This window comes from Homalodisca vitripennis, chromosome 4 (assembly GCF_021130785.1).
Source record: "Homalodisca vitripennis isolate AUS2020 chromosome 4, UT_GWSS_2.1, whole genome shotgun sequence".
Taxonomy (NCBI): Eukaryota; Metazoa; Arthropoda; class Insecta; order Hemiptera; family Cicadellidae; genus Homalodisca; species Homalodisca vitripennis.
The window spans coordinates 7584557-7609431 of NC_060210.1; the positions used below are offsets into that span (position 1 = coordinate 7584557).

At 35.9% G+C, this 24875-nt stretch overlaps 2 protein-coding genes across 3 annotated transcripts; both read left to right on the top strand.

Moving 5' to 3' along the window:
• Positions 1–2664: 2664 nt before the first annotated feature.
• On the top strand, positions 2665–5164 carry LOC124358866 (keratin-associated protein 10-4-like). The gene is made up of 6 exons (XM_046811100.1): positions 2665–2745; positions 2860–2923; positions 3015–3077; positions 3181–3300; positions 3347–3538; positions 5001–5164. The coding sequence occupies exons 1-6, from the start codon at positions 2665–2667 to the stop codon at positions 5162–5164; spliced, it is 684 nt and encodes a 227-aa protein (XP_046667056.1).
• LOC124358908 (lectin subunit alpha-like) lies at positions 3162–23672 on the top strand. 2 transcript variants are annotated; one of them, XM_046811162.1, is made up of 6 exons: positions 3162–3290; positions 3457–3538; positions 5001–5190; positions 10682–10746; positions 19151–19259; positions 23338–23672. In XM_046811162.1, the coding sequence occupies exons 5-6, from the start codon at positions 19181–19183 to the stop codon at positions 23613–23615; spliced, it is 357 nt and encodes a 118-aa protein (XP_046667118.1). In that variant the 5' UTR covers positions 3162–3290; positions 3457–3538; positions 5001–5190; positions 10682–10746; positions 19151–19180; the 3' UTR covers positions 23616–23672. The 2 variants fall into 2 exon arrangements, with proteins under 2 accessions (XP_046667118.1, XP_046667117.1); XM_046811161.1 differs by lacking the exon at positions 3162–3290 and having other exon boundaries at positions 3330–3538.
• The last annotated feature ends 1203 nt before the right edge of the window (positions 23673–24875 follow it).

The following is a 24875-nucleotide window of genomic DNA, read 5'->3' on the forward strand; positions in this document are numbered from 1 at the left end:
TCATCATTGAACGAAAACCTGTGCAGTCCAGTTGCAAATGTATGACCTCTCCAAGATCCCCTTATATGGCCCTTGAACACGCGATCTCTCGATTACAGAACAACAACAGCCTTTACGATAGTCAGGGTTGGAAGGCTACACAATTTTACCGATATTTGTAACTAACACAAACACAAATTTTTATAGGTAACACGCATTTAATGTTTTGAAAAGAATGTTCTTTTGAATCGCTATGCTTTCCCCGACTGTGGGAAATGTCCAGTTCAAATTGGGGATATTACAAATGCAGCATTTGTCTGCTAGCCTGGGGATGTCCCCAGAGTAGTCACCATAAATTTGTACAACCAATTACGAGAAGGCTTATATGCCGATATACTCAATTGTGTAGCTGAATGAGTAGCAATAAGATATACCTCTCCAATACATGGTTTCAGAACCACGGCCATTCCGGTTTTCGGTAACTGTTAGGTGCCGAAATCAGGTTTTCCGCGCCAAATTCCGTCTACTCGCCATGCATAACAAATCGTTCTGGTCATACGTTGTTGGAGTTTTTGATATTTGCTCGAAAGGGGCAGCTGTTCAGGATTCTAGATCCTCATCTAGAATCTCTGTTGTATATAAAGTGAGTACAGCTAAAACAGTGTAATTTCCAGTCAAATAGTGATGAACAAACAGCTACTGTACACCCTAGAAGATTATGAAGCTAACTGAGTTCTCACTAAAACTTGAAGTTACTGGCCACAACTCTGGTTGCACGGGTTAAGAATCTGACCTTGATAACCGGTCGAATGGATTCTTATAATAGATAGCTGCAACTGTTGGGCAATCCCGCGAATAGTTCACCCGCTGAGTCTGAACCACTGTCTACTATAATATTTATTGTGGGTGACCCTGATTCTGCGAGGAAGTTGGCAAGACTCAGTACCATCAGGAACGTGATCATGGCAACATCGTTACTGCTCTTGTGTTCCGTTCTGTCAGCAGGATCGGTCTTCGGGCAAAACTCTGTGTGTAAGTACAAGATTAATGTTCTATGTACAAAATTATTTTGCACTAGACTCATAAAATTCCAGTATTTTTTCATATAGCTCCGTCACAAGCGAAGCTTTCACCATTGAATCCAAAAAGTAGTGTATGAAAGTATAATATCATTGTTGTGACTTGTATTCTGTAGTTCACTCTTTATAGTTATTGTTGTGTTTAGTGTTTTATTAAGTGCATGATTTAGAGTTATTGAAGTTGACACACAACATGGTGGGTGTGATTCCTGACTTTTACGTGTTACAACGCTCTGGTATGATTTGCTCATTTTAACCAAGTTGGTAATTATGTATTAGGTTAGTTATTTACCTAAAGAAGAGATCAGATTGCAGATCTCGATTACTGATTTTTTTTATCACTAAACGTTGGCAAGTGTCCTAAAAATCGTGTTTCCTCCACATATCATTATGGTATCTTATTATATATTATATTAAAAGTATTTCTTTAAAAGAGGAATATTCTACTTGAGAATATATTCGCAATAAGAACAGTTAGTTATAATAGTTCTACTGAAACAATTAAACTTTCTCATCTTTAAATAACATTCGAATTTAAATACTGTTTTTGTTTGTTAATTACTGCCATTTTCGTTACTCCTCATGTACTAGCTTAAGGTTTTAGTGTTCAAAATTGTTCAACTAATACATATTTTTTTCTAAAATTAAAAACATTTTTTCCCCCCCCTTTTGTTTTTATTCCATTATACATTTGAGGAAGTTGATTTGCACTTATATTTACTTCGGAATGTTCTGTAAAGCGCTCAAACACTATAAATAAAAGCCAAGCACTATAATACTTTAATTCGTGCTTAGGTTCTGTAAGCACAGCACATCTGTATCTGTACGAGTATCTGTTTATACTGTAGAGCAGATGGCCGAGCGGTCTAAAACGTCGGAATTCGGATCTGAGTTAGAGAGAGCGTAGGTTCACATCCAGCCGTGACCGTAGCACTTTTTATCAGTATCTTCGTCCTTGTACTGTATCTCATCATTATTCTGTTTGATAAGATCTTTGCATAGGACAGTGCGCCAAGAGACATAAGGGAGGAAGCGGCCTTCTCTTAAAAAAAGATCTGTTTAAATCTGACGTTGCAGTTCAATTAAACAAAGGTAGAGTTTTGAAAAGTCGCAATAAATGCCTGTTGCAACCTTAAAATTTTGTGCGGTAATTTAGACGTAAATTTAGTGATATATATATATATATATATATATATATATATATATATATATATCATATATTTGTTTGTTTCAAATTTAGAATGCTTAGTTATCATCTGGTTTTATAATTTCTCCAGTTTCATGATCAAAACAAAAGTGTTGTAGGACAGATAATTTAGACATAAAATTAGTGATTTACATTTTGTTTCATGTATATTTAGATTGGCTTTGAATTATAATCTATTTTTATATTTTTTCCCAGTTTCACGATCATAACAAAAGTGTTTTGTGACAGAACTAATGCACCCTAATTTGCAGCTCTGCCCCAGTGTATCACCAACGAGGAATGTTCTGAGGAAACCACCTGCATCGACCTCGTATGTGAGGACCCCTGTTTGACTCTGTGCACAGGCAACTCCACTTGCAAGGTTCACGATCGTAACAAAAGTGTTTTGTGACAGAACTAATGCACCCTAATTTGCAGCTCTGCCCCAGTGTATCACCAACGAGGAATGTTCTGAGGAAACCACCTGCATCGACCTCGTATGTGAGGACCCCTGTTTGACTCTGTGCACAGGCAACTCCACTTGCAAGGTTCACGATCATAACAAAAGTGTTTTGTGACAGAACTAATGCACCCTAATTTGCAGCTCTGCCCCAGTGTATCACCAATGAGGAATGTTCTGAGGAAACCACCTGCATCGACCTCGTGTGTGAGGACCCCTGTTTGACTCTGTGCACAGGCAACTCCACTTGCAAGGTTCACGATCATAACAAAAGTGTTTTGTGACAGAACTAATGCACCCTAATTTGCAGCTCTGCCCCAGTGTATCACCAACGAGGAATGTTCTGAGGAAACCACCTGCATCGACCTCGTATGTGAGGACCCCTGTTTGACTCTGTGCCAAGGCAACTCCACTTGCAAGTTTCACGATCATAACAAAAGTGTTTTGTGACAGAACTAATGCACCCTAATTTGCAGCTCTGCCCCAGTGTATCACCAACGAGGAATGTTCTGAGGAAACCACCTGCATCGACCTCGTATGTGAGGACCCCTGTTTGACTCTGTGCACAGGCAACTCCACTTGCAAGGTTCACGATCGTAACAAAAGTGTTTTGTGACAGAACTAATGCACTCTAATTTGCAGCTCTGCCCCAGTGTATCACCAATGAGGAATGTTCTGAGGAAACCACCTGCATCGACCTCGTGTGTGAGGACCCCTGTTTGACTCTGTGCACAGGCAACTCCACTTGCAAGGTTCACGATCATGTACCTTACTGCTCCTGCAAACCAGGCTACGCAGGCGACCCCTTCACAGGGTGCAGAGAGTCCATTACAGGTCGGTTGTTGCAGCTTTCCTGTCACGAGTAAATCCTTTCAAAGACGAAACAATATCGTAGTAAATCACCATAAGAAATGGTTAGTTATGCAATAGCACAAGTCAAGATGGGTTAGATGGGTGTATATGCCAAAGTAATTATATATAATATCCAGTCATTATTTATAATAGCTAGCGGTGTTGGTCAAAGTTATTGATAATGCTCTATATATCAGTTCACTCAGGCCTTGCACATTTTATGTGACTAAATTTACTCAATCGTGCTTTAATTATTACTTTGACTGGTGACTTTGGTCACTATGCATAATAGCTTAAGTGTAAATACATGAAATTATTCTTATCTTTTAAATAAGAACTGGTTTTACTTGCTGTCAAATCTTGATAATGTTTGAATTGGTTCATGTTGATCATTTAACATTTCTCAGTATCGGACTGGGATAGGATAGATTCATGTTCTTATAATCTAGAATTCGAGAGCCAATTTTCATTGCATGAGCACACATTTTGGTTCGTCTCAGATCATAATTTTGGTAGCTTGACAACATTTATAGCCTGCCGTCAGACACATAGACAATAGTTTTATGTGTTCAACCATTTTGATACACTACCATTTCGTCCTCCGCCAAAACTAGCACTGCAGACGATAATTTCCTCTCTTAGAGGAAGTTCCTCTATTGATTTCAAGAAAATTTTACTTGGTGATTATACAATGAAAATTGGTTCTCAACTTATGGACTATCACCACGATGTGTTTGTGTGTGTGTGTGTGTGTATGGGATAACTTATGCCTGGTGTATACCTTCCAGTTGAACCTATCACTGGGAGCAGCAAAAGCCGATGTGCCACTTAAATCTGGGCAACCCTATGGGTCCAGGAGCGGCACATCACTAACCGCCAATTTAGAGATTCTGGGCTGCAAGGGTAATTCGATAGGTCTACTGCGGGAGATGACTGTTGGAGTTGGTAGGGTTCATTCCCTAACTATCAGAGGTTCTTGCTAGCCTCCACAAGAGTGTTCCACCCCTACCTGATTTGACTGGAGAGGCTAGTTCAGAGCTGGCCTCCCCTACTTTCGGGGGAATATGACTTTGAGATTAGTGCCCTAATTCTTCCTCATAGATCTCAATAGGAGGTGGCACCTACCCCCTAACATTACACATCCCAAATATTCTGTCACTCCGCAAGCATCGCTAAGGTTCTTACAGGACTAAGTGCAAATTCCAAGCTTCTTGTCCTAAAAGAAAAAAATGTGTGTATGAGACGACGTACATGGCTTTATTTATTTGATGCTGCACAAGGTACTGTATGGGAAGTACTCAACACTTCTGAAAGCCTTAGCTCCCAACATCACGTTTAGAGTAGTCGAGTACTGTAGTGTTGGATACGAACCAGGAACAAAGGGAAACAAATCGTCCTTGTAAGTAGAAAGCTAATAAATGAATATATATTTTTTGCCCTGCAGCACCTCCCCAGTGCATAACTAACAGTGACTGCCCAGAAGACAGGGTCTGTGTCGGGAAAAGGTGCAAGGATCCATGCCTCCTAGGAGTCTGTGACAAGAACTCCACCTGCCCACGTCTTCTACCACATCCCCTATTGCTCCTGTCACCCAGGCTTCTATGGTGACTCCTTCTCCAAGTGTACCCGTCAATGTGAGTATTTTCTTGCCAAGTTCAGGAATTCTCTTGATCCACATATCTAATTAAAGAAGCATTATTGGATTGAAGGCTAATTTGTACAACCATGAGGGCCAAATGAACAACGTTTGATTACTTCATGCCTGGAATAATATAATAATATTTAACAAAAGTTATATGCTCAATTAGCATTTAATCTACTGTATGCAAGTTTTAAACAGTTACAGTATAACCTTGATATACCAGGTCTCAATATACCAAATTCCTTGATAAACAAAGTTTAGTCATTCCCCTAGAACGTTCCGTTTACTATAACGATAATATCCTCTATACATCGAAGGTGTATTGTAAATAGCCTTAATATATCGAATTCCTTGATAAAAAAGTTTAGTCATTCCCCTAGAATGTGCCGTTTACTATAACGCTATTATTACCTCTATACATCGAAGTTGTATCGTAAATAGCCTAAATATATAAAATTCCTTGATAAAGAAAGATTACTCATTCCCCTAGAACGTTCCGTTTACTATAACGCTAATATCCTCTATACATCGAAGTTGTATCGTAAATAGCCTCAATATATTGAATTCCTCGATAAAAAAGTTTTGTCATTCCCCTAGAATGTGCCGTTTACTATAACGCTAATATCCTCTATACATCGAAGTTGTATCGTAAATAGCCTCAATATATTGAATTCCTCGATAAAAAAAGTTTTGTCATTCCCCTAGAATGTGCCTGTATACTATAACGCTAATATTACCTCTATACATCGAAGTTGTATCGTAAATAGCCTCAATATATCGAATTCCTCGATAAAAAAGTTTAGTCATTCCCCTAGAATGTGCCGTTTACTATAGCGCTAAAATTACCTCTATACATGGAAGGTGTATCGTAAATAGCCTCAATATATCGAATTCCTCGATAAAAAAGTTTAGTCATTCCCCTAGAATGTGCTGTATACTATAACGCTAATATTACCTCTATACATCGAAGTTGTATCGTAAATAGCCTCAATATATCGAATTCCTCGATAAAAAAGTTTAGTCATTCCCCTAGAATGTGCTGTATACTATAACGCTAATATTACCTCTATACATCGAAGTTGTATCGTAAATAGCCTCAATATATCGGATTCCTTGATAAAGAAAGTTTAGTCATTCCCCTAGAATGTGCCGTATACTGTAACGCTAATATTACCCCTATACATCGAAGTTGTATCGTAAATAGCCTCAATATATCGAATTCCTTGATAAAGAAAGTTTAGTCATTCCCCTAGAATGTTGCATATCATAGAATGTGCCGTATACTACAAACGCTAATATTACCTCTATACATCGAAGTTGTATCGTAAATAGCCTCAATATATCGAATTCCTTGATAAAGAAAGTTTAGTCATTCTCTATAACGTATTGGATTGTAGATATTAATATTCCAGAATATTATGAATAAAATTATCAATCAGACATCCAAGACGATATAAAATATTTTTTTATTAGTAAGCTCCGAGTGTATATTCAGTAAAACTTACTACTAAATTTTTTTACTATTAAATATTATCTGGTTTGTCTAAAATAAAATCACTGTTCTAAATAAAAATAGTGGACTTATTTTAAAGTGGCAAATTAAATTTGTCAGTGCTTTAGAATTTCATCACTCTATTTTCCACAAAGAATTGAAAACCCGTTTAGTAATATTAAAAAGGTCCTTTGGCAAGAAATAAAAATATCAGTCAAACATACCAAACTAAAAATCAAAGATCTCTTGGAAATAACTAAAATAAAAATGTTCACTTCTAAGTTCAATCTACATTCAAAAATTAAAATCAAACTAATTACCAAAAAGGGCCGAAAATTATGAGCTGGCAGTTTTTATAGTTCCCCTTCCACCCCCTTCTGATGGACATCCGCGGCGTTCTCTCATTGGCCCAGCCGTATCCAACTTGAGAAACAATAGCCCTCTCATATATGACGTAACTGTAGTACACAAGACAAGTTCTCATCAATTCAAGTCAGTGAACCGCCTTCCTAATGATTCAAAGTTACCAGCACTAACTTGCCAAAGGATTACATACTCTTATTTATCCTAACTTTTTACAATCTGATTAAAATTAAATCCAAATATTTCTTTCTCAAAAATTTCATTTAATTTAAGTTTTAATAAAAAAATCAACCAATGAAGCTTTAAAAACTCTACATTCCCCTAGAACGTTCGGTTTACTATAACGCTAAAATTACCTCTATACATCGAAGGTGTATCGTTAATAGCCTCAATATATCGAATTCCTTGATAAAGAAAGTTTACTCATTCCCCTAGAACGTTCCGTTTACTATAACGCTAAAATTACCTCTATACATCGAAGGTGTATCGTTAATAGCCTCAATATATCGAATTCCTTGATAAAGAAAGTTTACTCATTCCCCTAGAACGTTCCGTTTACTATAACGCTAAAATTACCTCTATACATCGAAGGTGTATCGTTAATAGCCTCAATATATCGAATTCCTTGATAAAGAAAGTTTACTCATTCCCCTAGAACGTTCCGTTTACTATAACGCTAAAATTACCTCTATACATCGAAGGTGTATCGTTAATAGCCTCAATATATCGAATTCCTTGCTAAAGAAAGTTTACTCATTCCCCTAGAACGTTCCGTTTACTATAACGCTAAAATTACCTCTATATCGAATTCCTTGATAAAGAAAGTTTACTCATTCCCCTAGAACGTTCCGTTTACTATAACGCTAAAATTACCTCTATACATCGAAGGTGTATCGTTAATAGCCTCAATATATCGAATTCCTTGATAAAGAAAGTTTACTCATTCCCCTAGAACGTTCCGTTTACTATAACGCTAAAATTACCTCTATACATCGAAGGTGTATCGTTAATAGCCTCAATATATCGAATTCCTTGATAAAGAAAGTTTACTCATTCCCCTAGAACGTTCCGTTTACTATAACGCTAAAATTACCTCTATACATCGAAGGTGTATCGTTAATAGCCTCAATATATCGAATTCCTTGATAAAGAAAGTTTACTCATTCCCCTAGAACGTTCCGTTTACTATAACGCTAAAATTACCTCTATACATCGAAGGTGTATCGTTAATAGCCTCAATATATCGAATTCCTTGATAAAGAAAATTTACTCATTCCCCTAGAACGTTCCGTATACTATAACGCTAAAATTACCTCTAGACATCGAAGGTGTATCGTTAATAGCCTCAATATATCGAATTCCTTGATAAAGAAAGTTTACTCATTCCCCTAGAACGTTCCGTTTACTATAACGCTAAAATTACCTCTATACATCGAAGGTGTATCGTTAATAGCCTCAATATATCGAATTCCTTGATAAAGAAAGTTTACTCATTCCCCTAGAACGTTCCGTTTACTATAACGCTAAAATTACCTCTATACATCGAAGGTGTATCGTTAATAGCCTCAATATATCGAATTCCTTGATAAAGAAAGTTTACTCATTCCCCTAGAACGTTCCGTTTACTATAACGCTAAAATTACCTCTATACATCGAAGGTGTATCGTTAATAGCCTCAATATATCGAATTCCTTGATAAAGAAAGTTTACTCATTCCCCTAGAACGTTCCGTTTACTATAACGCTAAAATTACCTCTATACATCGAAGGTGTATCGTTAATAGCCTCAATATATCGAATTCCTTGATAAAGAAAGTTTACTCATTCCCCTAGAACGTTCCGTTTACTATAACGCTAAAATTACCTCTATACATCGAAGGTGTATCGTTAATAGCCTCAATATATCGAATTCCTTGATAAAGAAAGTTTACTCATTCCCCTAGAACGTTCCGTTTACTATAACGCTAAAATTACCTCTATATATCGAAGGTGTATCGTTAATAGCCTCAATATATCGAATTCCTTGATAAAGAAAGTTTACTCATTCCCCTAGAACGTTCCGTTTACTATAACGCTAAAAATTACCTCTATACATCGAAGGTGTATCGTTAATAGCCTCAATATATCGAATTCCTTGATAAAGAAAGTTTACTCATTCCCCTAGAACGTTCCGTTTACTATAACGCTAAAATTACCTCTATACATCGAAGGTGTATCGTTAATAGCCTCAATATATCGAATTCCTTGATAAAGAAAGTTTACTCATTCCCCTAGAACGTTCCGTTTACTATAACGCTAAAATTACCTCTATACATCGAAGGTGTATCGTTAATAGCCTCAATATATCGAATTCCTTGATAAAGAAAGTTTACTCATTCCCCTAGAACGTTCCGTTTACTATAACGCTAAAATTACCTCTATACATCGAAGGTGTATCGTTAATAGCCTCAATATATCGAATTCCTTGATAACATTTTAGTCATTAGTTACAATGTGTCTTTAACTTTAATGCTAAAATTACCTCTATACATTGTACCTTAAATAGCCTCATACATATTTTACCCTTTAATCTTGCCTACTGTTAATCTCTATATATTGAAGTGTTAGTTTACCAGCGCAACGAACCGAAGTACTGTACCGTATTTTTCATGCCGATGTTTAATTGAAACCCCCCACCACAGACACTCATTTGTTTTCTGTTGTTACCAGTGGTGAATCACCACTCCACCCTCAAATTCAACAAAGAAACATATTCTCTGGCCATCAATGTGGTCTTAGGTGACCGCGCTGCTGGCAAAAATATAGAAATATCCCTCAAGACAGTACGTAAAATCAACTTAGAACACGTAAGTAGTGATCACCTCAACCGCTCTTCAGGTTGGACTAGAGCAATGAATATCCTTATCACTCGGCTACCAGTCAGTTCTTAGAAGTTACCCTCTTCCCCCTTTAATAGTGCCCCGGATATCTTAGTACAAACCTTATTTAATGAGTGGACATTGAGTATGGATTAAGTCTTTCACTGGCCGTAATCCACCAACCTCACGTAAGTTTATATAAGACATTTGTTTTAAAAACTTTTTTTTATTTTTTTATAGTCTGTTATTAGTAAAGATTTCAAATGTTAATAGAATTTCAGATATGTTACAAAATGTACAGCACGACGTTTCGAGGATGAAATCAATCTTCTTCATCTGGTCAGAAAACAATTAGTACATAAATATACTTTTTGATATTGATTTCTTAATTTCAATATGATGATTTAGCCTACAAAGTTTCTTAATTTCTCACCAGTTCTTTTTACTCTGCATAGGAATCTTTAAAAAGGCTTGACATTAATGTCAAGTATTTCAGCATAACCTTTTGTTCAATATTCATTTAGCATGCACCTGTGTTCAAGAAGTTTTTAGGTCATTTGAAACTATACATGTAATTACAGAATAAAATTCTCCTCTTACAGAAAATCAACAAAGTACGAATATAATGTACTAAATGCCTCTACAATAACATTATAGAGATATTTTAATAAAAATACTGACAGAAAAAATAACTAAACTTAAAATTTATTGAATCCAAATAAGAATTCCGCGTTAAAATATAGGGCCAAAATAATTGTTAACCCCTTTCAGATCCTGAAGGAAGTTCGCTACCATCTCCTGGAGCTAAAAAACGTTACAAATTGGAAACTGCCAAGGTAAGGATCTACTGTTATTCAAGTTTAAATTCAAAAATATTTATTCAGGAAATAGTTGAATACATGCAAAACAATATACATTTTGTGCAGGAGATTCAGATAACTAATACATGCAGCAGTAATAACTAAACACTCCCAATGCAACCTTTTAGGAGCGTGGCAAGAAGTTAGCAGGCACAAATTGCTAATTTTAATAATATACTTACGTCTAGGCAGTATTAGTTAATTTCATTAGTTAGTTTAGATTTATTACCATCAAATGTGGACATTACAACTTTATGGCAATATATAAATAACTAAATAAATAAGTAAAAAAATAACAAAATACATATATACATATAAACAAAGAAACAAAAAAACACCTACAAAGAAATAACACCAAAATATATTTTTTAAGCGCTTTAGAAACGTACAGTGATAACATTTAGTAAAAATCTATCGGTAATTATATATGCTCCATACAATGGCTCCACCATACATACTGTTGAATTAATATTTTTATATTAAATTTTGGTTTTCTGTTCCAAAATAATTTCATTTCCAAGGCAATTTACAGTTTCGTTAAATATTTTTTGATCCCATGTAACAAAATTGGTGTCTGCAGGCTTCTTTTATAAAATTTGGATTATGGATCTGTATAAACTGTGATGATACTCTAATATATCTGCCAGAAACTTTAAGGGTACATTTATTACAAAGTTTATGAATGTACATTAAGCAGCTTTGTTTATAAATTTGATCAAAAGTTAGAATTTTTAAGGTAACTACGTAACTCTATTTCTCCTGTTATTGACATTAAAAGTAATTCTGAGTGCTTTTCTTTGGCAACCAATTACACTTTTTAGTATTGTTGGGTAGGTTCCGCCATAATGAATAATGCCGTATCGTAAAGTAATCTCAAGCTATGAGCAATATAATCTTATAAAATATTTGCTTTAAAAATGATGTATAGAAATTAATTGAGCATAGCTTCCCAATCAACTTATTCACATGCTGATCCCATTTTAGCCTATTGTCAATAACCATTCCAATATATTTTGCAGAGTCTACAATACTGATAGGTGAAACATTACATGCATCATACAACTGTGTGAGAGCGGTAATATAGCTTAAATTCATTGTTTACTAGTTAAAGGTCCTGGTTTCGACTAGAGAATATAATTCATTTTCATTTGGAAGAGTTTATTATTAATTAGCAAGTTTGATATTGCGTTTAGATCATATTGAATTCGTAGTTTTACAGAATCTTTACTAAACGCTGAGCATACCAGTGCTGTATCATCGGCGTAAGCAAATATCTGTAAGTTTAACTGTAGTTCTACCAAGTAATTAATAAATATTAAAAACACTAAGGGACCCAATACGCCGCTTTGAGCAGTACTATATCTAATTTCTACAGTGTCACTAATATTATTATTTATTTAAACCACTCGTTTCCTACCTTTCCAGAAATACATCAGCCGTTTGAGAGCATTACCCCCATTCCATACTTTTTAAGATTTTCGTAAGCATAAGCTTTCTTCTTTTATTTCTATCATGAATTGGCTTATGAGTACATGATAACTGAAAATAGTTCAAAATTTAGTTAAATGTGATAAATATATAGAATTGTTCGTATGTCAGTTGTGCACCTGATAAGACAATAAGAACACCTTTTTACCTAGATTACCTCTGATTATGTGATTGGGGTGTCTCTCATGTCCAAATGATGTAAAGAGTTCGATTTGAAATTCTTCGTGTGGCGTTTCTTTGGATCTCTTCAGACCGACATGCCTCCAGATTCCAGGAGTCAAGTCTGTGACAGCGTCAGACTTTGACGCTGCACTAAGAGTAAGGTGTAATGGAGCTAAACTCAACATTCACACTGAATCAACCATTCTCACCATTGCTAGTATGCGTATGATAAATATTGCAGGAAATATACCAAATCCAATATGCTTTCTAGAGGCATTACATAGTTCATTGTTGTATACTATATAACAGTCCATTTTTACAAACTAACATTTTACTGTGAAATGTTGTCCCAAAAGCAAATATAAGAATGACAATCGAAAGATAAAGAAAGCAACATCCTTCCTCATGCATGATACATTATGTCGTAAAAAGTTATATTTTTTATTCGTAACTGTAAGGAAGACATTTTATATTTAACATCTGAGAGTATCGACTACAACATAAGAAAACATAAATCTCACACTAATTCTTTGGACACTGTATATTTTTAATTGTACGTAGTTAATCAACATTTGTAGAGATATTAATGTTTATTTGGCCTCTGTAATTAGTATGGCGCGTTCTTTATTTATGACCAAAGTGCAATCGGGTTTCTGCTTCAGAGCTTAATTTATTGTATTATTAATGATTGTAATAAATAAAATGACAAAAGAAAGAAAAAGAGCTGCTATATTGAATACAATTAACTAGATTAGTGTTTGTTACGTATTATATTTGTTTAATCTACACTAATTTTCCATTTTGTAAACTCGCAATTTGGGCCTACGGATGACCCAATACTGTGCTTTTTTTGAAAATTTCAATCTGTATTTAATTTTTTCAGTTAGTTTTATCGTTACATCTTAATATTAGGGTATATTAGGGTAGTATATAAAATATAATGTAAGTGTTTATCCGATACAGATTTGGCCTAAAGTATTCTAATTCAATTAACTATTCCAGAAGTCTTTTTAATCCAGGTTTGCCTACTATTGTCCATTGTGTAAAAATACGTGCTACATTCCTTCGTTATATCATATTTTACTAGGAGAAAAAATTCAAATTGCGAAAAGCCTATTTAAGCTTATCTCTATTGCTAATTTCACAAATAAATATTTCTTAAGCGTTTCAATTTATGAAAAACTGTACATTCTGTTTGAGAGCTTAACTCTATAGTTTATTTATTTCTATGCGAATAACAATACATTTATATTTTCCCTGCACAATTTGTTAAAAATAAAAATCACGTTTGCGTTTCTATTGCATTTCTATTTGCAGGGCAGTTACAAATTACATTATTTGCTGAGTGTTAAATTACTAAACTTATAAAAATAAGAAATAAACTGTAATCTGCCATAACATTGAATTGTATTTTCAGAACCACATTTTTTAAAACATAAACAAAAAACATCTGATGGATTAATTATAAAAGGCAAAATTAAATCAATCATATGTATCAATTCTCCCCCCCTAAACTTCACATTTCAATAGCTGGTCAACATGCCTCCTCCAAACACTTCCATCGTCCATTTTAACTTTGTACAGTAGCGAACTTTCTTTTTCCATAATTGTTCCAAAAACTCCACTTGTATCTTGAGTTGGTGTAATCTCGAGCCTGTACTCTGTCACCCACCTGAAATTGTCTGCGTACGATTCGTGTAACTTTCTTGTGCATTTTTGCTATCTGGTAGTAATAGGCTCAAATGAGTTCGAACACTTCTTCCAAACATTAAGTTGTATGAGTTTGAGCCAGTTGTGTTTGGAGATTGTCGAAGTTGCATCAAAAGCCTGTATAATTTTAGCTCAATCTTTCCCCCCTCATCTTCCATTGCCCCTCAGTGATTTTTTTACTGTTTGGACATAACGCTCAGCTTGTCCATTAGACGAAGGATGGTAGGGAGCTGTAGTTTTGTGTACAACACCATTAGCAGATAAGAACTGGCGAAAAATATTGTAGATGTAAATTGGCTTCCATTGTCTGAAACTAAGACCAAAGGAAGGCCGAATGTAGAAAACATTTTTCTTAGCTCCTCTTCATACACCATTCTGCTGGACGTGTTTTTAGTAGGGATTACTTCAACCCACTTGGTAAAGGCGTCCACAACAATGAAAATACCACTTGACCTTGTATCGGGCCAGCAAAATCTATGTGTAATCTCTCCATGGTCCTTGAGGGGTCAGCCATGGATGATTCGGTTCTTTTGCAGGTTGATTTTGTTTTAGTCGACATTGTTTACATGTACGTACCATTTGCTCAATATCTCTGTCAATACTTTTCCACGTGCAAAAACTTCTAGCAAGGATTTTCATCTTCTCCATGCCTAGATGTCCAACATGTAGTTCATTTAACACTGAGTGTTGTAAAGCTTCTGGAATCATTATCCTGTAGCCCTTGAATATGCAACCATTTTGTAGTGTTAGTTCGTTGTCGTGGAAACCAAAAGGTTCGACCGTCTCTCCTGTTTCAAGGGCATGTAGTACTGGTTGTAAATATTTATCTTGAGCAGTTTGTTCTGGATATAAGCCTACTGTCAATCTGCAATGAATCAAGTTGATTAAGTTGAAAAAGGCTGCAATCGTCCACAAAGTTTGTAGTGCTATGTTCAGTAGGAAAACGAGACAAAAAGTCAACGTTGGCATGGTCAGAGGTTCTTCTATATTTCAATTGAGTAGTCAAAACCTGATAAAAAGTGTGCATAATTGAACAGTCTTGTAGCAGATATTGTTGGAAGGGTTTTGGTGGGACTGAATATTGACACTAACGGTTTATGGTCAGTCACTAAAATGAACTTTCGCCCGTAGCAGTAAGGGAAAAATTTCTTGAGTACCCAGTAAATACTGTTGCTTCCTTATCAATTTGACTGTATTTTTGTTCACATTTGGTCAAAGTGCGTGAGGCAAAACTAATTGGCCTCTCACTTCCATCGCTGTATCGATGTGAAAGACAGGCTCCAAGGCCCACTGGAGACGCATCGGTTGCAAGCACTAACGGGAGTTCTGGATTGTAGTGGACCAAGTACATTGTTACTGGTTATTTCCGACTTAACCTTCTGAAAGCTTTCTTCACATTTTGAAGTCCACATATAACGGTTGCCTTTCTTCAGTAAATTATTGAGTGGGTGGAGGATTGTTGCTAAATCTTTGATGAACTTGTTGTAATAGTTTGCCAGACCGAGAAATGTTCTAAGTTCACTTATGTTTTCCGGTCTTTTGCTGTTCATGATAGACAAGACTTTGTCTTTGGTTTTGTTGAAGTCCTTGAGCATCAATGACATGCCCAAGATATTGGATACTCGTTTGAAAAAACTTGCATTTATCTCGGTTCATCTTTAAGTTATTGTTTCTTAATCGTTCTAGAACTTTACGTAATCTAGCCAATAATTCTTCAGCTGTTTTACCCTGAACGATAATATCGTCAAAGAAACATTGTACACCAGAAAGTCCCTGCAAGGTTTTGTCCATGAATTGTTGCCAGAGAGATGGTGCTACCTTCACCCCAAACATCAAACGATTTACTTTGTACATACCTTTATGGGTGCTGAGTGTCTGCATGTGTTGCACTTTCTTCGTCCATTTTCATGTGGAGGTAAGCATTAGAAATATCCAAGGTACAAAATAATTTTCCTCCGTTTATTTGAGAGAAGATTTCTTCAATCCTGGGTAATGGATGGTTTTCGTCTTTGATCACCTTGTTTAAAGTCACTTTATAGTCAGCACAAATCCGTGTTTGACCGTTCGGCTTGACAACAGGTACGATGGGTGTTCCCCAGTCTGAATGATCTACTTTTGTTATGATTCCACATTCTTCTAGTCTCGTAAGTTCATTTTCTACTTTACTTCTTAGGGAAAACGGTACTTGTCTTGGTTTTACAAATATTGGCGTCGCGCCATCAGTAAGTCTAAAATGTCCCAGATATTCAGGTATAACACCAATTTTTCCATCAAATAAGTCACTAAATTCACTTAACAAGCTTTCCTAGATTTGAAGTCTGACTCGTTGTAAGACTTTTAATCTCACCCCAATCTAATTTAACTTCTCTCAACCAGTCCCTTCCGAATATGGCGTCAACGTTTTGATCAATTAGGTAAAGTTTTCCAACAAACTTCTGAGTCTTGTACGTGCATTTAACAAATGTTACTCCTTTCGGTTTTATGGTTTCTCCTGTATAAGTTCGAAGTTCAATGTTAGTAGAAAAATTTTTCTGTGGGATGGCAAGCTTTTTAAACTCGTTGTAAGACATTGTACTAAGAGCTGCACCAGTGTCTAATTCCATGGGTAATGTCCTGCCTTCGATGTTGATGTTAACCATAAATTGTCATTATTTCTGTCACTAATTACATTAATCTCATATTCATTCTCACTATTCAAGTCACTTTTGTTTTCAGTTTGATGTTGTCCAGGTTTCATTTGTAATTGAGATTTACTTTGCAAACAAACACTAGCTATGTGTCCAACTTTTCCACATTTTTCGACAAGTTGCATCTATGAATCTGCAGCTATTAGCACGATGGGAGGGGTGAACCACAACGATAGCATTTTCCTTTGAGCTTTTCAATGGCTGAATTTGTTGAACGTGGACTAAGTAGAGGTTTTGGCCGAGGTGAGACTCTCTTAGATATGTTTTCTTTATTTGAATGTCTTTGCTGAACCTGATTTAATTCAATGTGTTCAGTACGTGTTCGGCTAACAGTCATACTTTCTGCTTTGGCAAGCTCTATAGCCGAAGCTATGTTTCACAATGTCCTGATAGGCTGTGTGTTTCTCGCGGTCTTGGGAGTAATTTAGTCCGAATATCTATGTCTTTCAATCCACGAATAAACTGTAACTTGAGAAATAAGTCTGCAACTGATTTACCGCAACCACAATTGAAGTTACAGTTAATTGTCATCTTCTTGAGAGCCACCGAGAATTCACTAACTGATTCATGTTCTTGTTGAGTCCGTGAAATGAATTTATGCTGCAAGGCCCACTGGCTTGGTTGCGGGTCGATAAAATCCTTAAGAAGCTGTACCAACTCGTCGTAATCTTTATCTAACGGGTCGTTGGGAGCACAAATATCGTACAGTTGTTGGTGCAGTTGGGGAGTGAGAGCATGTAGCAATGTGTAAACTTTAGTTTTATCATCAGCTCTTTGATTCTTTAGTTGTAAAAATACTTCTAATCTTCTCACAAAATTTGAAATGGTTTCATCAGGGTGGTAGGGATTGAAATTTATATTCCCTGAAGTGTAGTTTGAAACCGTACAAACAGCTTCACTTGGAGATGAAGTAGATGTAGTGTGTTTGTGTCTTTGAGATTGTGTACCATTTCTTGTAATTTTGTTGTAAGGTTTAAATACTCATCCTCCACATTACATCTGTATTCTATTTCATGTTCTAAATAGTTTTCATCTGTCAAACAATCAATGCCATTCTGAACCTGCTTGTAACGTTCCCAGTATTCAGTCACAGCCTTGATTTTTATATTTAGTTCGGTTAATGTAGGGTTACCTTCAGCAAGTCTTTTGCCCTTTGAAATTGGCCCTTAATAATAGAATCGAGCTTTTTTTTAGTTTTTGTAACTCTTCTTCTTCTTTAGTCATTTCTCCTTCTTTTTACCTCGTCGCCACTGTTAAATTACTAAACTTATAAAAATAAGAAATAAACTGTAATCTGCCATAACATTGAATTGTATTTTCAGAACCACATTTTTTAAAACATAAACAAAAAACATCTGATGGATTAATTATAAAAGGCAAAATTAAATCAATCATATGTATCACTGAGCAAAATAATAAAAACGCACATATATTTAAGCAAAATAAATGTGTTCTATAAGTATAAATATGTATTCGAAACAAGGACGTCTGTCTACATGATTGTAACCGTGGCAAATTTAAGGCATTCTTACACAAATTCCACAGTAGTTGTTAGTTCTCAATGGCCATTTGAATAGAAAAATTTTAGTTCACGTTTAGCAAATCGATTGTATGTGAATGGTTAAGATTGAAAGCGGACAGTTTAAGGCTGATGATCCTAATGTTTTGAATTACGTATCATGATTTGAAGTTTTTGCTTAACGCCTAAAGAAAGTAGTGGCTAGCTTTAGATACTTATAGTGATTCAGAGTTTATAAAACATCTGTTTCTATATTGCTTTGCTCAAGCACAAACACTCATTTGTGGTATGTTTTGAGTATTTTAGACTCTCTAACTTAGTATATAAAACCCTTGCTAAATAATGTCCTGTATAAGCCACTGTTTTAGGGAGATTCAATGACATTGCATGGTGAGGTTATTTATGAATTTATGAATATATTTATGAATGAAGTAAGAGGCAATTAAGCAATTCAAAATTACGAAATAAAATTTGAAATTTTAAACGATTAACGAGTGTATAAAGGTATAGCTTAGAAAAAAACCAATAACACAATCTAAACACATTTGACATTACTCTGCCCAAAAGGGGTACTTTTGGAGCAATAGAAAAATTTAACGGTGTTTGATAGAGGTAGTTTAAAGACTTAAGATTTTAACTATTTATCAAGCCTTTAAAATGAAAGTAATGTTAACATTTTTACCCCATCCCAAATGTGGGTTTGTATGGGTAAATAAGTTATCATAATGTGACGTCTAAGTTCTTTATATAATAGGAATAATTAATTGAAAATGAAGCGTTTTTAAATGTTTAACTACAATTTGTTGTGAAACAGGCCAACTGGATCGGAGCATTAGTTCGGTGTATGAAACAAGGTGGTCGCCTAGCTTCGATCTCTTCTAAGGAAGAGAATGATCAAATTAAGGAATTGATAAGAAGAAATGGTGAGTTATTAAGTGTAGCAATTATGTAGCAAAGTTTGAAACCAATAAACCCGTAAAGCGTGTATCCGGTACAGCGGAACAAATTTAACCCTACTGTTGTGCCAGTTTGCATTGAATTCACTTAACATGAATACTAATTTGTCTTAGGTAACTCTTTACAAAAATACAGATAAAACAAATGTATACCGCCGTGTTTAAAAAACGGCAAAATATTAACTCTAAAATGGGAATAACTTGAAATTTGGAGAATTTTCTTTAACACGAATAGTCGTTTTTTTATTCTTCAATATTAAAAAATGAATTTGTGTACAAATGTTTTAAGTTATGAATATTTCAAACATTTGGTAATACAGTATATTAAAATATTCGTTTCTTAGTTTTTCCTTTCATAGTAAAATATTCTTCATAGTTTTATATTTTGGCAATAGTGATATAATAAAAACCAGTATTCGTTTTGTAATTGGTTATGTAATGTTATAGTAACATCCATAAACTTCTGTTCGTATCTTACAAATATTGTGGTTCTCCAGTGTTTAGAATTATGAATGTGTACCTAGTTTAATTCTTAAAGATGTTTCGAAACTACTTTCGTTCATTATAATTATCGTCCTTAACATTTTAATACTAATTAGTAACAAAAGTTAGTTAGGTTAGACTAATGTGAAATATAACAGATGTCTAATGTGAATGTTGAGTTCAGCTCCAGTTCACCTTTCTCTTAGCGCAGCGTTTAGAATCCAACATGTCACAGACTTTAACTTCAGGTGACGATCTTCATCGCCTATACTCTTTATGTTAATGTTGCAGTCTGTGTGTATCTGACGAAAAGATCTAAAGAGTTCGTTTTGAGCTTCTATGTCGCTGACATTTTTGTGGATCTCTTCAGACGGACAGGTCGGACAGGACTCCCAGATTCCAGGTGTACTGGAGCGAAGTATGTATATGAGGTATATCTGATCGTGGAAACTATCAACCTTCAAAGATAATGTAAACTGCAGATTTTAGAAATTTTTGTGGCTCTCTTCAAACGGACAGGACTCGCAGATTCCAGGTGTACTGGAGCGAAGTATGTATATGAGGAAGAAACTATCAACCTTCAAAGATAATGTAGATGCAGAGTCGGTATATCTGATCGTGGAAACTATCAACTAATCAGATTTTAGAAAGAAAGAGATCAATCAAAGATAATGTAACTGCAGATTTTAGAAATTTTTGTGGATCTCTTCAAACGGACAGGACTCGCAGATTCCAGGTGTACTGGAGCGAAGTATGTATATGAGGTATATCTGATCGTGGAAACTATCAAACCTTCAAAGATAATGTAAACTGCAGATTTTAGAAATTTTTGTGGATCTCTTCAAACGGACAGGACTCGCAGATTCCAGGTGTACTGGAGCGAAGTATGTATATGAGGTATATCTGATCGTGGAAACTATCAACCTTCAAAGATAATGTAAACTGCAGATTTTAGAAATTTTTGTGGATCTCTTCAAACGGACAGGACTCGCAGATTCCAGGTGTACTGGAGCGAAGTATGTATATATGAGGTATATCTGATCGTGGAAACTATCACCATCTTCAAAGATAATGTAAACTGCAGATTTTAGAAATTTTTGTGGATCTCTTCAAACGGACAGGACTCGCAGATTCCAGGTGTACTGGAGCGAAGTATGTATATGAGGTATATCTGATCGTGGAAACTATCAAACCTTCAAAGATAATGTAAACTGCAGATTTTAGAAATTTTTGTGGATCTCTTCAAACGGACAGGACTCGCAGATTCCAGGTGTACTGGAGCGAAGTATGTATATGAGGTATATCTGATCGTGGAAACTATCAACCTTCAAAGATAATGTAAACTGCAGATTTTAGAAATTTTTGTGGATCTCTTCAAACGGACAGGACTCGCAGATTCCAGGTGTACTGGAGCGAAGTATGTATATGAGGTATATCTGATCGTGGAAACTATCAACCTTCAAATATAATGTAGACTGCAGATTGTAGACATTTTTTCTTTCAAAACTGAATACTCTCTGCATACCAGTTATTAAGTTGAGACGTTTTCGGACATTTGCCATCGTTCAACCATAGGAAAAATCACAAATACTACATTTCAAGACCTGCAATCTGAGATCTTCCATTCCAGTTGAGGTGGATAACTAACCATCACATAACTACAATTTATTTATTTACATACGGTATACACCATTTTACATTTGATATAGGTATAAAATAAAATTAAATAAACAAATCATATTAGAGCGTTGCAACGCATGCCATGAATCACGACTAGTGTGGAGTGAAGTGTGTTAACTCCGAGCACACTGCTTTTAAAACATATACACATAAAAACACTCATAATGAATTAGAAACTGGACTACAGAATACAGGTTATAATAAGACTGCACCGAACTACCAACCACTGAGAACTGACCTGAGACCAATAGTAAATGAAACGTCACGGCAGAAACAAGGTGGCGTCATGGAAACAGGATTGGGCTCTTTTTATTACTCAAAACAATACTAGACCCCGCGATGGTTTATTATAAAACTGTAATCTGCTTGGTACTTTCAAAATTAGGAACCAATGTGGCCTGATGGTTGGTCTTCTTATTTAATGTATGAAGTCTCGATTAATTTCCTTCCATTACGAGTATTTTGGCTTCTTTTTTTAACAAAGGGTCGAGTTTCCTGGGTCTGTTAGTTGCCTCTCAGCCATCCGGCTTATTGTGCACCCTCTTTCAGGTTTAAGCTGTATCAAATCCCAGGCCTTTACAAAACCACGAGATCTTCTGAACAATTTTAACCTGTTCTAATCCATTTTCCGTATGCCTAAGAAAATCTAGGGACCTTTAGTGTTTACTGTGTAATGCCGGACATTCACATGTGACGTGCTCGGCTGTTTCTTCAGCCTCGCCACATTTCCTGCACAGTGTTTCCTGAACTGGAATACCTATTCGGTCCAGGTAGCTTCGGAATATCCAATGACCAGTAATAAAACCAGTCATATTATGGATCCCCGTTCTAGTCATTTTAAGGGCATCTGCTGCAATTTTCCTTGATGGTCCGTTGAGCATCCGCTTTGCTTGTACGTTCCCCTCAGTTTTTTCTCCAATGTTGTCGGTGTTTTTTAAACACCCACTTGGCAACCGATCTACGTGCTAAGTTATAAGAATCCCCACACTTTGGTTCAGGACCAGTATGAGGACAGTTGGCTCCTAAGCTACAACTTAACAACTGTCTGACCGTCATTACCTGTGATTCCTCTATGGCCAGGCACCCATGCTAGAATAACTTTATTTGATTTTCGCCAGCAATTTCATGACCTTATGGCATTCCCATACTGTCTTTGAAATACAGTCATGGTTTGTTTGCCAAGGCCTGCAGAGCAGCCCTGCTGTCCTAGTTAATGTAGACGGTTTTGCCTTTGTAGCCTCTTTCCACATTAATTCTCGCGCATTCTGCAAGGGCTGTGACTTCAGCCTGAAAGACTGTTGCCAGTTTTCCTAGGCTAAAGCTTAAGCTAGCTCTAAGTCTGGCTCTCCAGACCTCTGCCCCAGTACCTTCTAGAGTACTGTTTTCGACCCGTCCGTGTACCAGGTCTAACCTTCTTCATTTGACCATTCCTCTCTTTCAACAATGTTGACTTTAAATGGTTTTCCCCAGTCCGTAACCGTGTCAGACATCATGTCTAGAATGTCCAGTTTGATAATGTCAGAGATCTTGGAGTGTTTGCTAGCATGGTGATGATGGTGAGTACGTTGGCTTCATATCAATTCACAGTTTTCCTCGAACATCTTCTTGCGATGTTCTTTTACAGAGTATTTAATAGACTTTTGTCTCGCCTATATATTCCATATTACAACTACGTTTTAAACACAGCCTTTGGGATCCTGTATACCAACTTTTATTTGCTTGATTTTCTGTTACTGATTTCTTGAATGGCTGAAGGGTGGTCAAGGTAAATGTTCGGAAAAATTCTGTAAGTCACTTATTAGTACGTAGCATTGCTATTCCTTCATGGTCCATTTTGATTTTTTTCACTCCTATATCTGTGCGACTCTCAACTATGTTGCAGTGTTGGATGAGCAGGTATGGCTCTCAGGAACAGACTACCCCACGGGGGAGTGGGTATGGACGAGCTTGGGGACACCAGTGACTCTGACGGACTGGCACAATCTGCAGCCCGACAACCACAAGAGCCGTCCTGAGGGGGAACACTGCATGACATTCTGGAACAACAACGGCATCCTGCGCTGGAACGACAGGAACTGTCTGGATGAGCTGCACTCGGTCTGCGAGTACTCTGAGCCTGATCATTACGCTGTGAACTGGAAAATTAATGACAGTGTTTGATCTTGATACAGTACGAATTATATTTATTTCAAAGTAATAAATGTATTGAATTTTTAATTTTGTTCTAAGTCATTGTCCTTACAAAGGAAATGCCCTAATATTCGCATTAGACGAAGTCGTTTCTAAATATTAGTTTGAATCTGCCTGTATAATATTGCTACCACAATGACTATAAACAGTTAATACACCTTAACGGCGTGTCCTATATTGGTAAAAATATGTAAATGTTGTTAAATCTTTACATGTGAATGGCTCATTTGCAACATATCCCCATTGAGATATTTTAATGCCCTAAAATATGCAATTTCAATGCCCTTGGATCTTGCAATACTTAATTAAGTATTAATTTGTGCGGTATGTATGTACCTAACACATTATAAAGCAATCTATATAGCACTGCTATGAGATGTTTCACTACCTGAAAAATGCATGAAAATACTAAAAGGAGGAATAAAGGAGACGTAAGTAAAGAAAGAATAAGTAAGGATCCGTGAATTTTTTATCTCAGCTGAACCAAAGACATTCAGAGCAGTTTAGAAAGTAATGTCTACATCATCCTAATTTGTGACAGCCTCTATTTATTTCTCTTTGCGTTTCTAACTAAATATAATTAATCATTTTAAAAGTGATTGTAATAATTAGAAAACAAGAATTCGACCACCCTTGGTTTTACTCTACGTAACATCAGATTACAAAATGTAAACATTATATAAAAGTTATTTAAAAAATATACTCTGTTTCCTGGTTAACCTGCACTCAATTCTAGTAACTTTCTTTGGTATTGAAATGAAGCTGCAGTGATTTGTCCGCTGCCTGGAAGTCGGACGCGGGCGCAACCTGTTGCGTCGATAAGATCTACTTTTCCTACATTATAAGTGGCTCGTGTTTGCTTGTCATCCAAAAATATGTCGAGACAGAGCCGGATACAGTTTAATCATTCGTTAGTATAATTACTCTACAGCACTGGGAGAGAGGTACGTGCTTAACCCTTCTAATGAAACAGATTTCTGTTGATTAATATTAATAACGGTCTTTACTGAAAGCTAATTAGTCTAGGTCTTTTAAGCAATACCATTCGTAGCAGCATAATTGTGTGGTAGCACAACTCGTTGCAGCATTATTTAGTGGCAGCTCATTTCGTGGCAGCGTCATTTTGTGGCAGCGCAACTCGTGGCAGCTTTATTTAGTGTAGTGTAGCTCATTCCATGGCAGCATCATTTTGTGGCAGCGCAACTCGTGGCAGCTTTATTTAGTGGTAGC

What these genes read in the sequence shown, in the direction of transcription:
- LOC124358866 (XM_046811100.1), top strand. Translation starts at nt 2,665, where the DNA reads ATGCACCCTAATTTGCAGCTCTGCCCCAGTGTATCACCAACGAGGAAT. An exon ending in CACCTGCATCGACCTCGTAT is followed by an intron (nt 2,746 to 2,859) that starts GTGAGGACCCCT and finishes GCTCTGCCCCAG; the next exon opens with TGTATCACCAATGAGGAATG. An exon ending in GTGCAGAGAGTCCATTACAG is followed by an intron (nt 3,539 to 5,000) that starts GTCGGTTGTTGC and finishes TTTGCCCTGCAG; the next exon opens with CACCTCCCCAGTGCATAACT.
- LOC124358908 (XM_046811162.1), top strand. Translation starts at nt 19,181, where the DNA reads ATGAAACAAGGTGGTCGCCTAGCTTCGATCTCTTCTAAGGAAGAGAAT. An exon ending in GGAATTGATAAGAAGAAATG is followed by an intron (nt 19,260 to 23,337) that starts GTGAGTTATTAA and finishes ACTATGTTGCAG; the next exon opens with TGTTGGATGAGCAGGTATGG.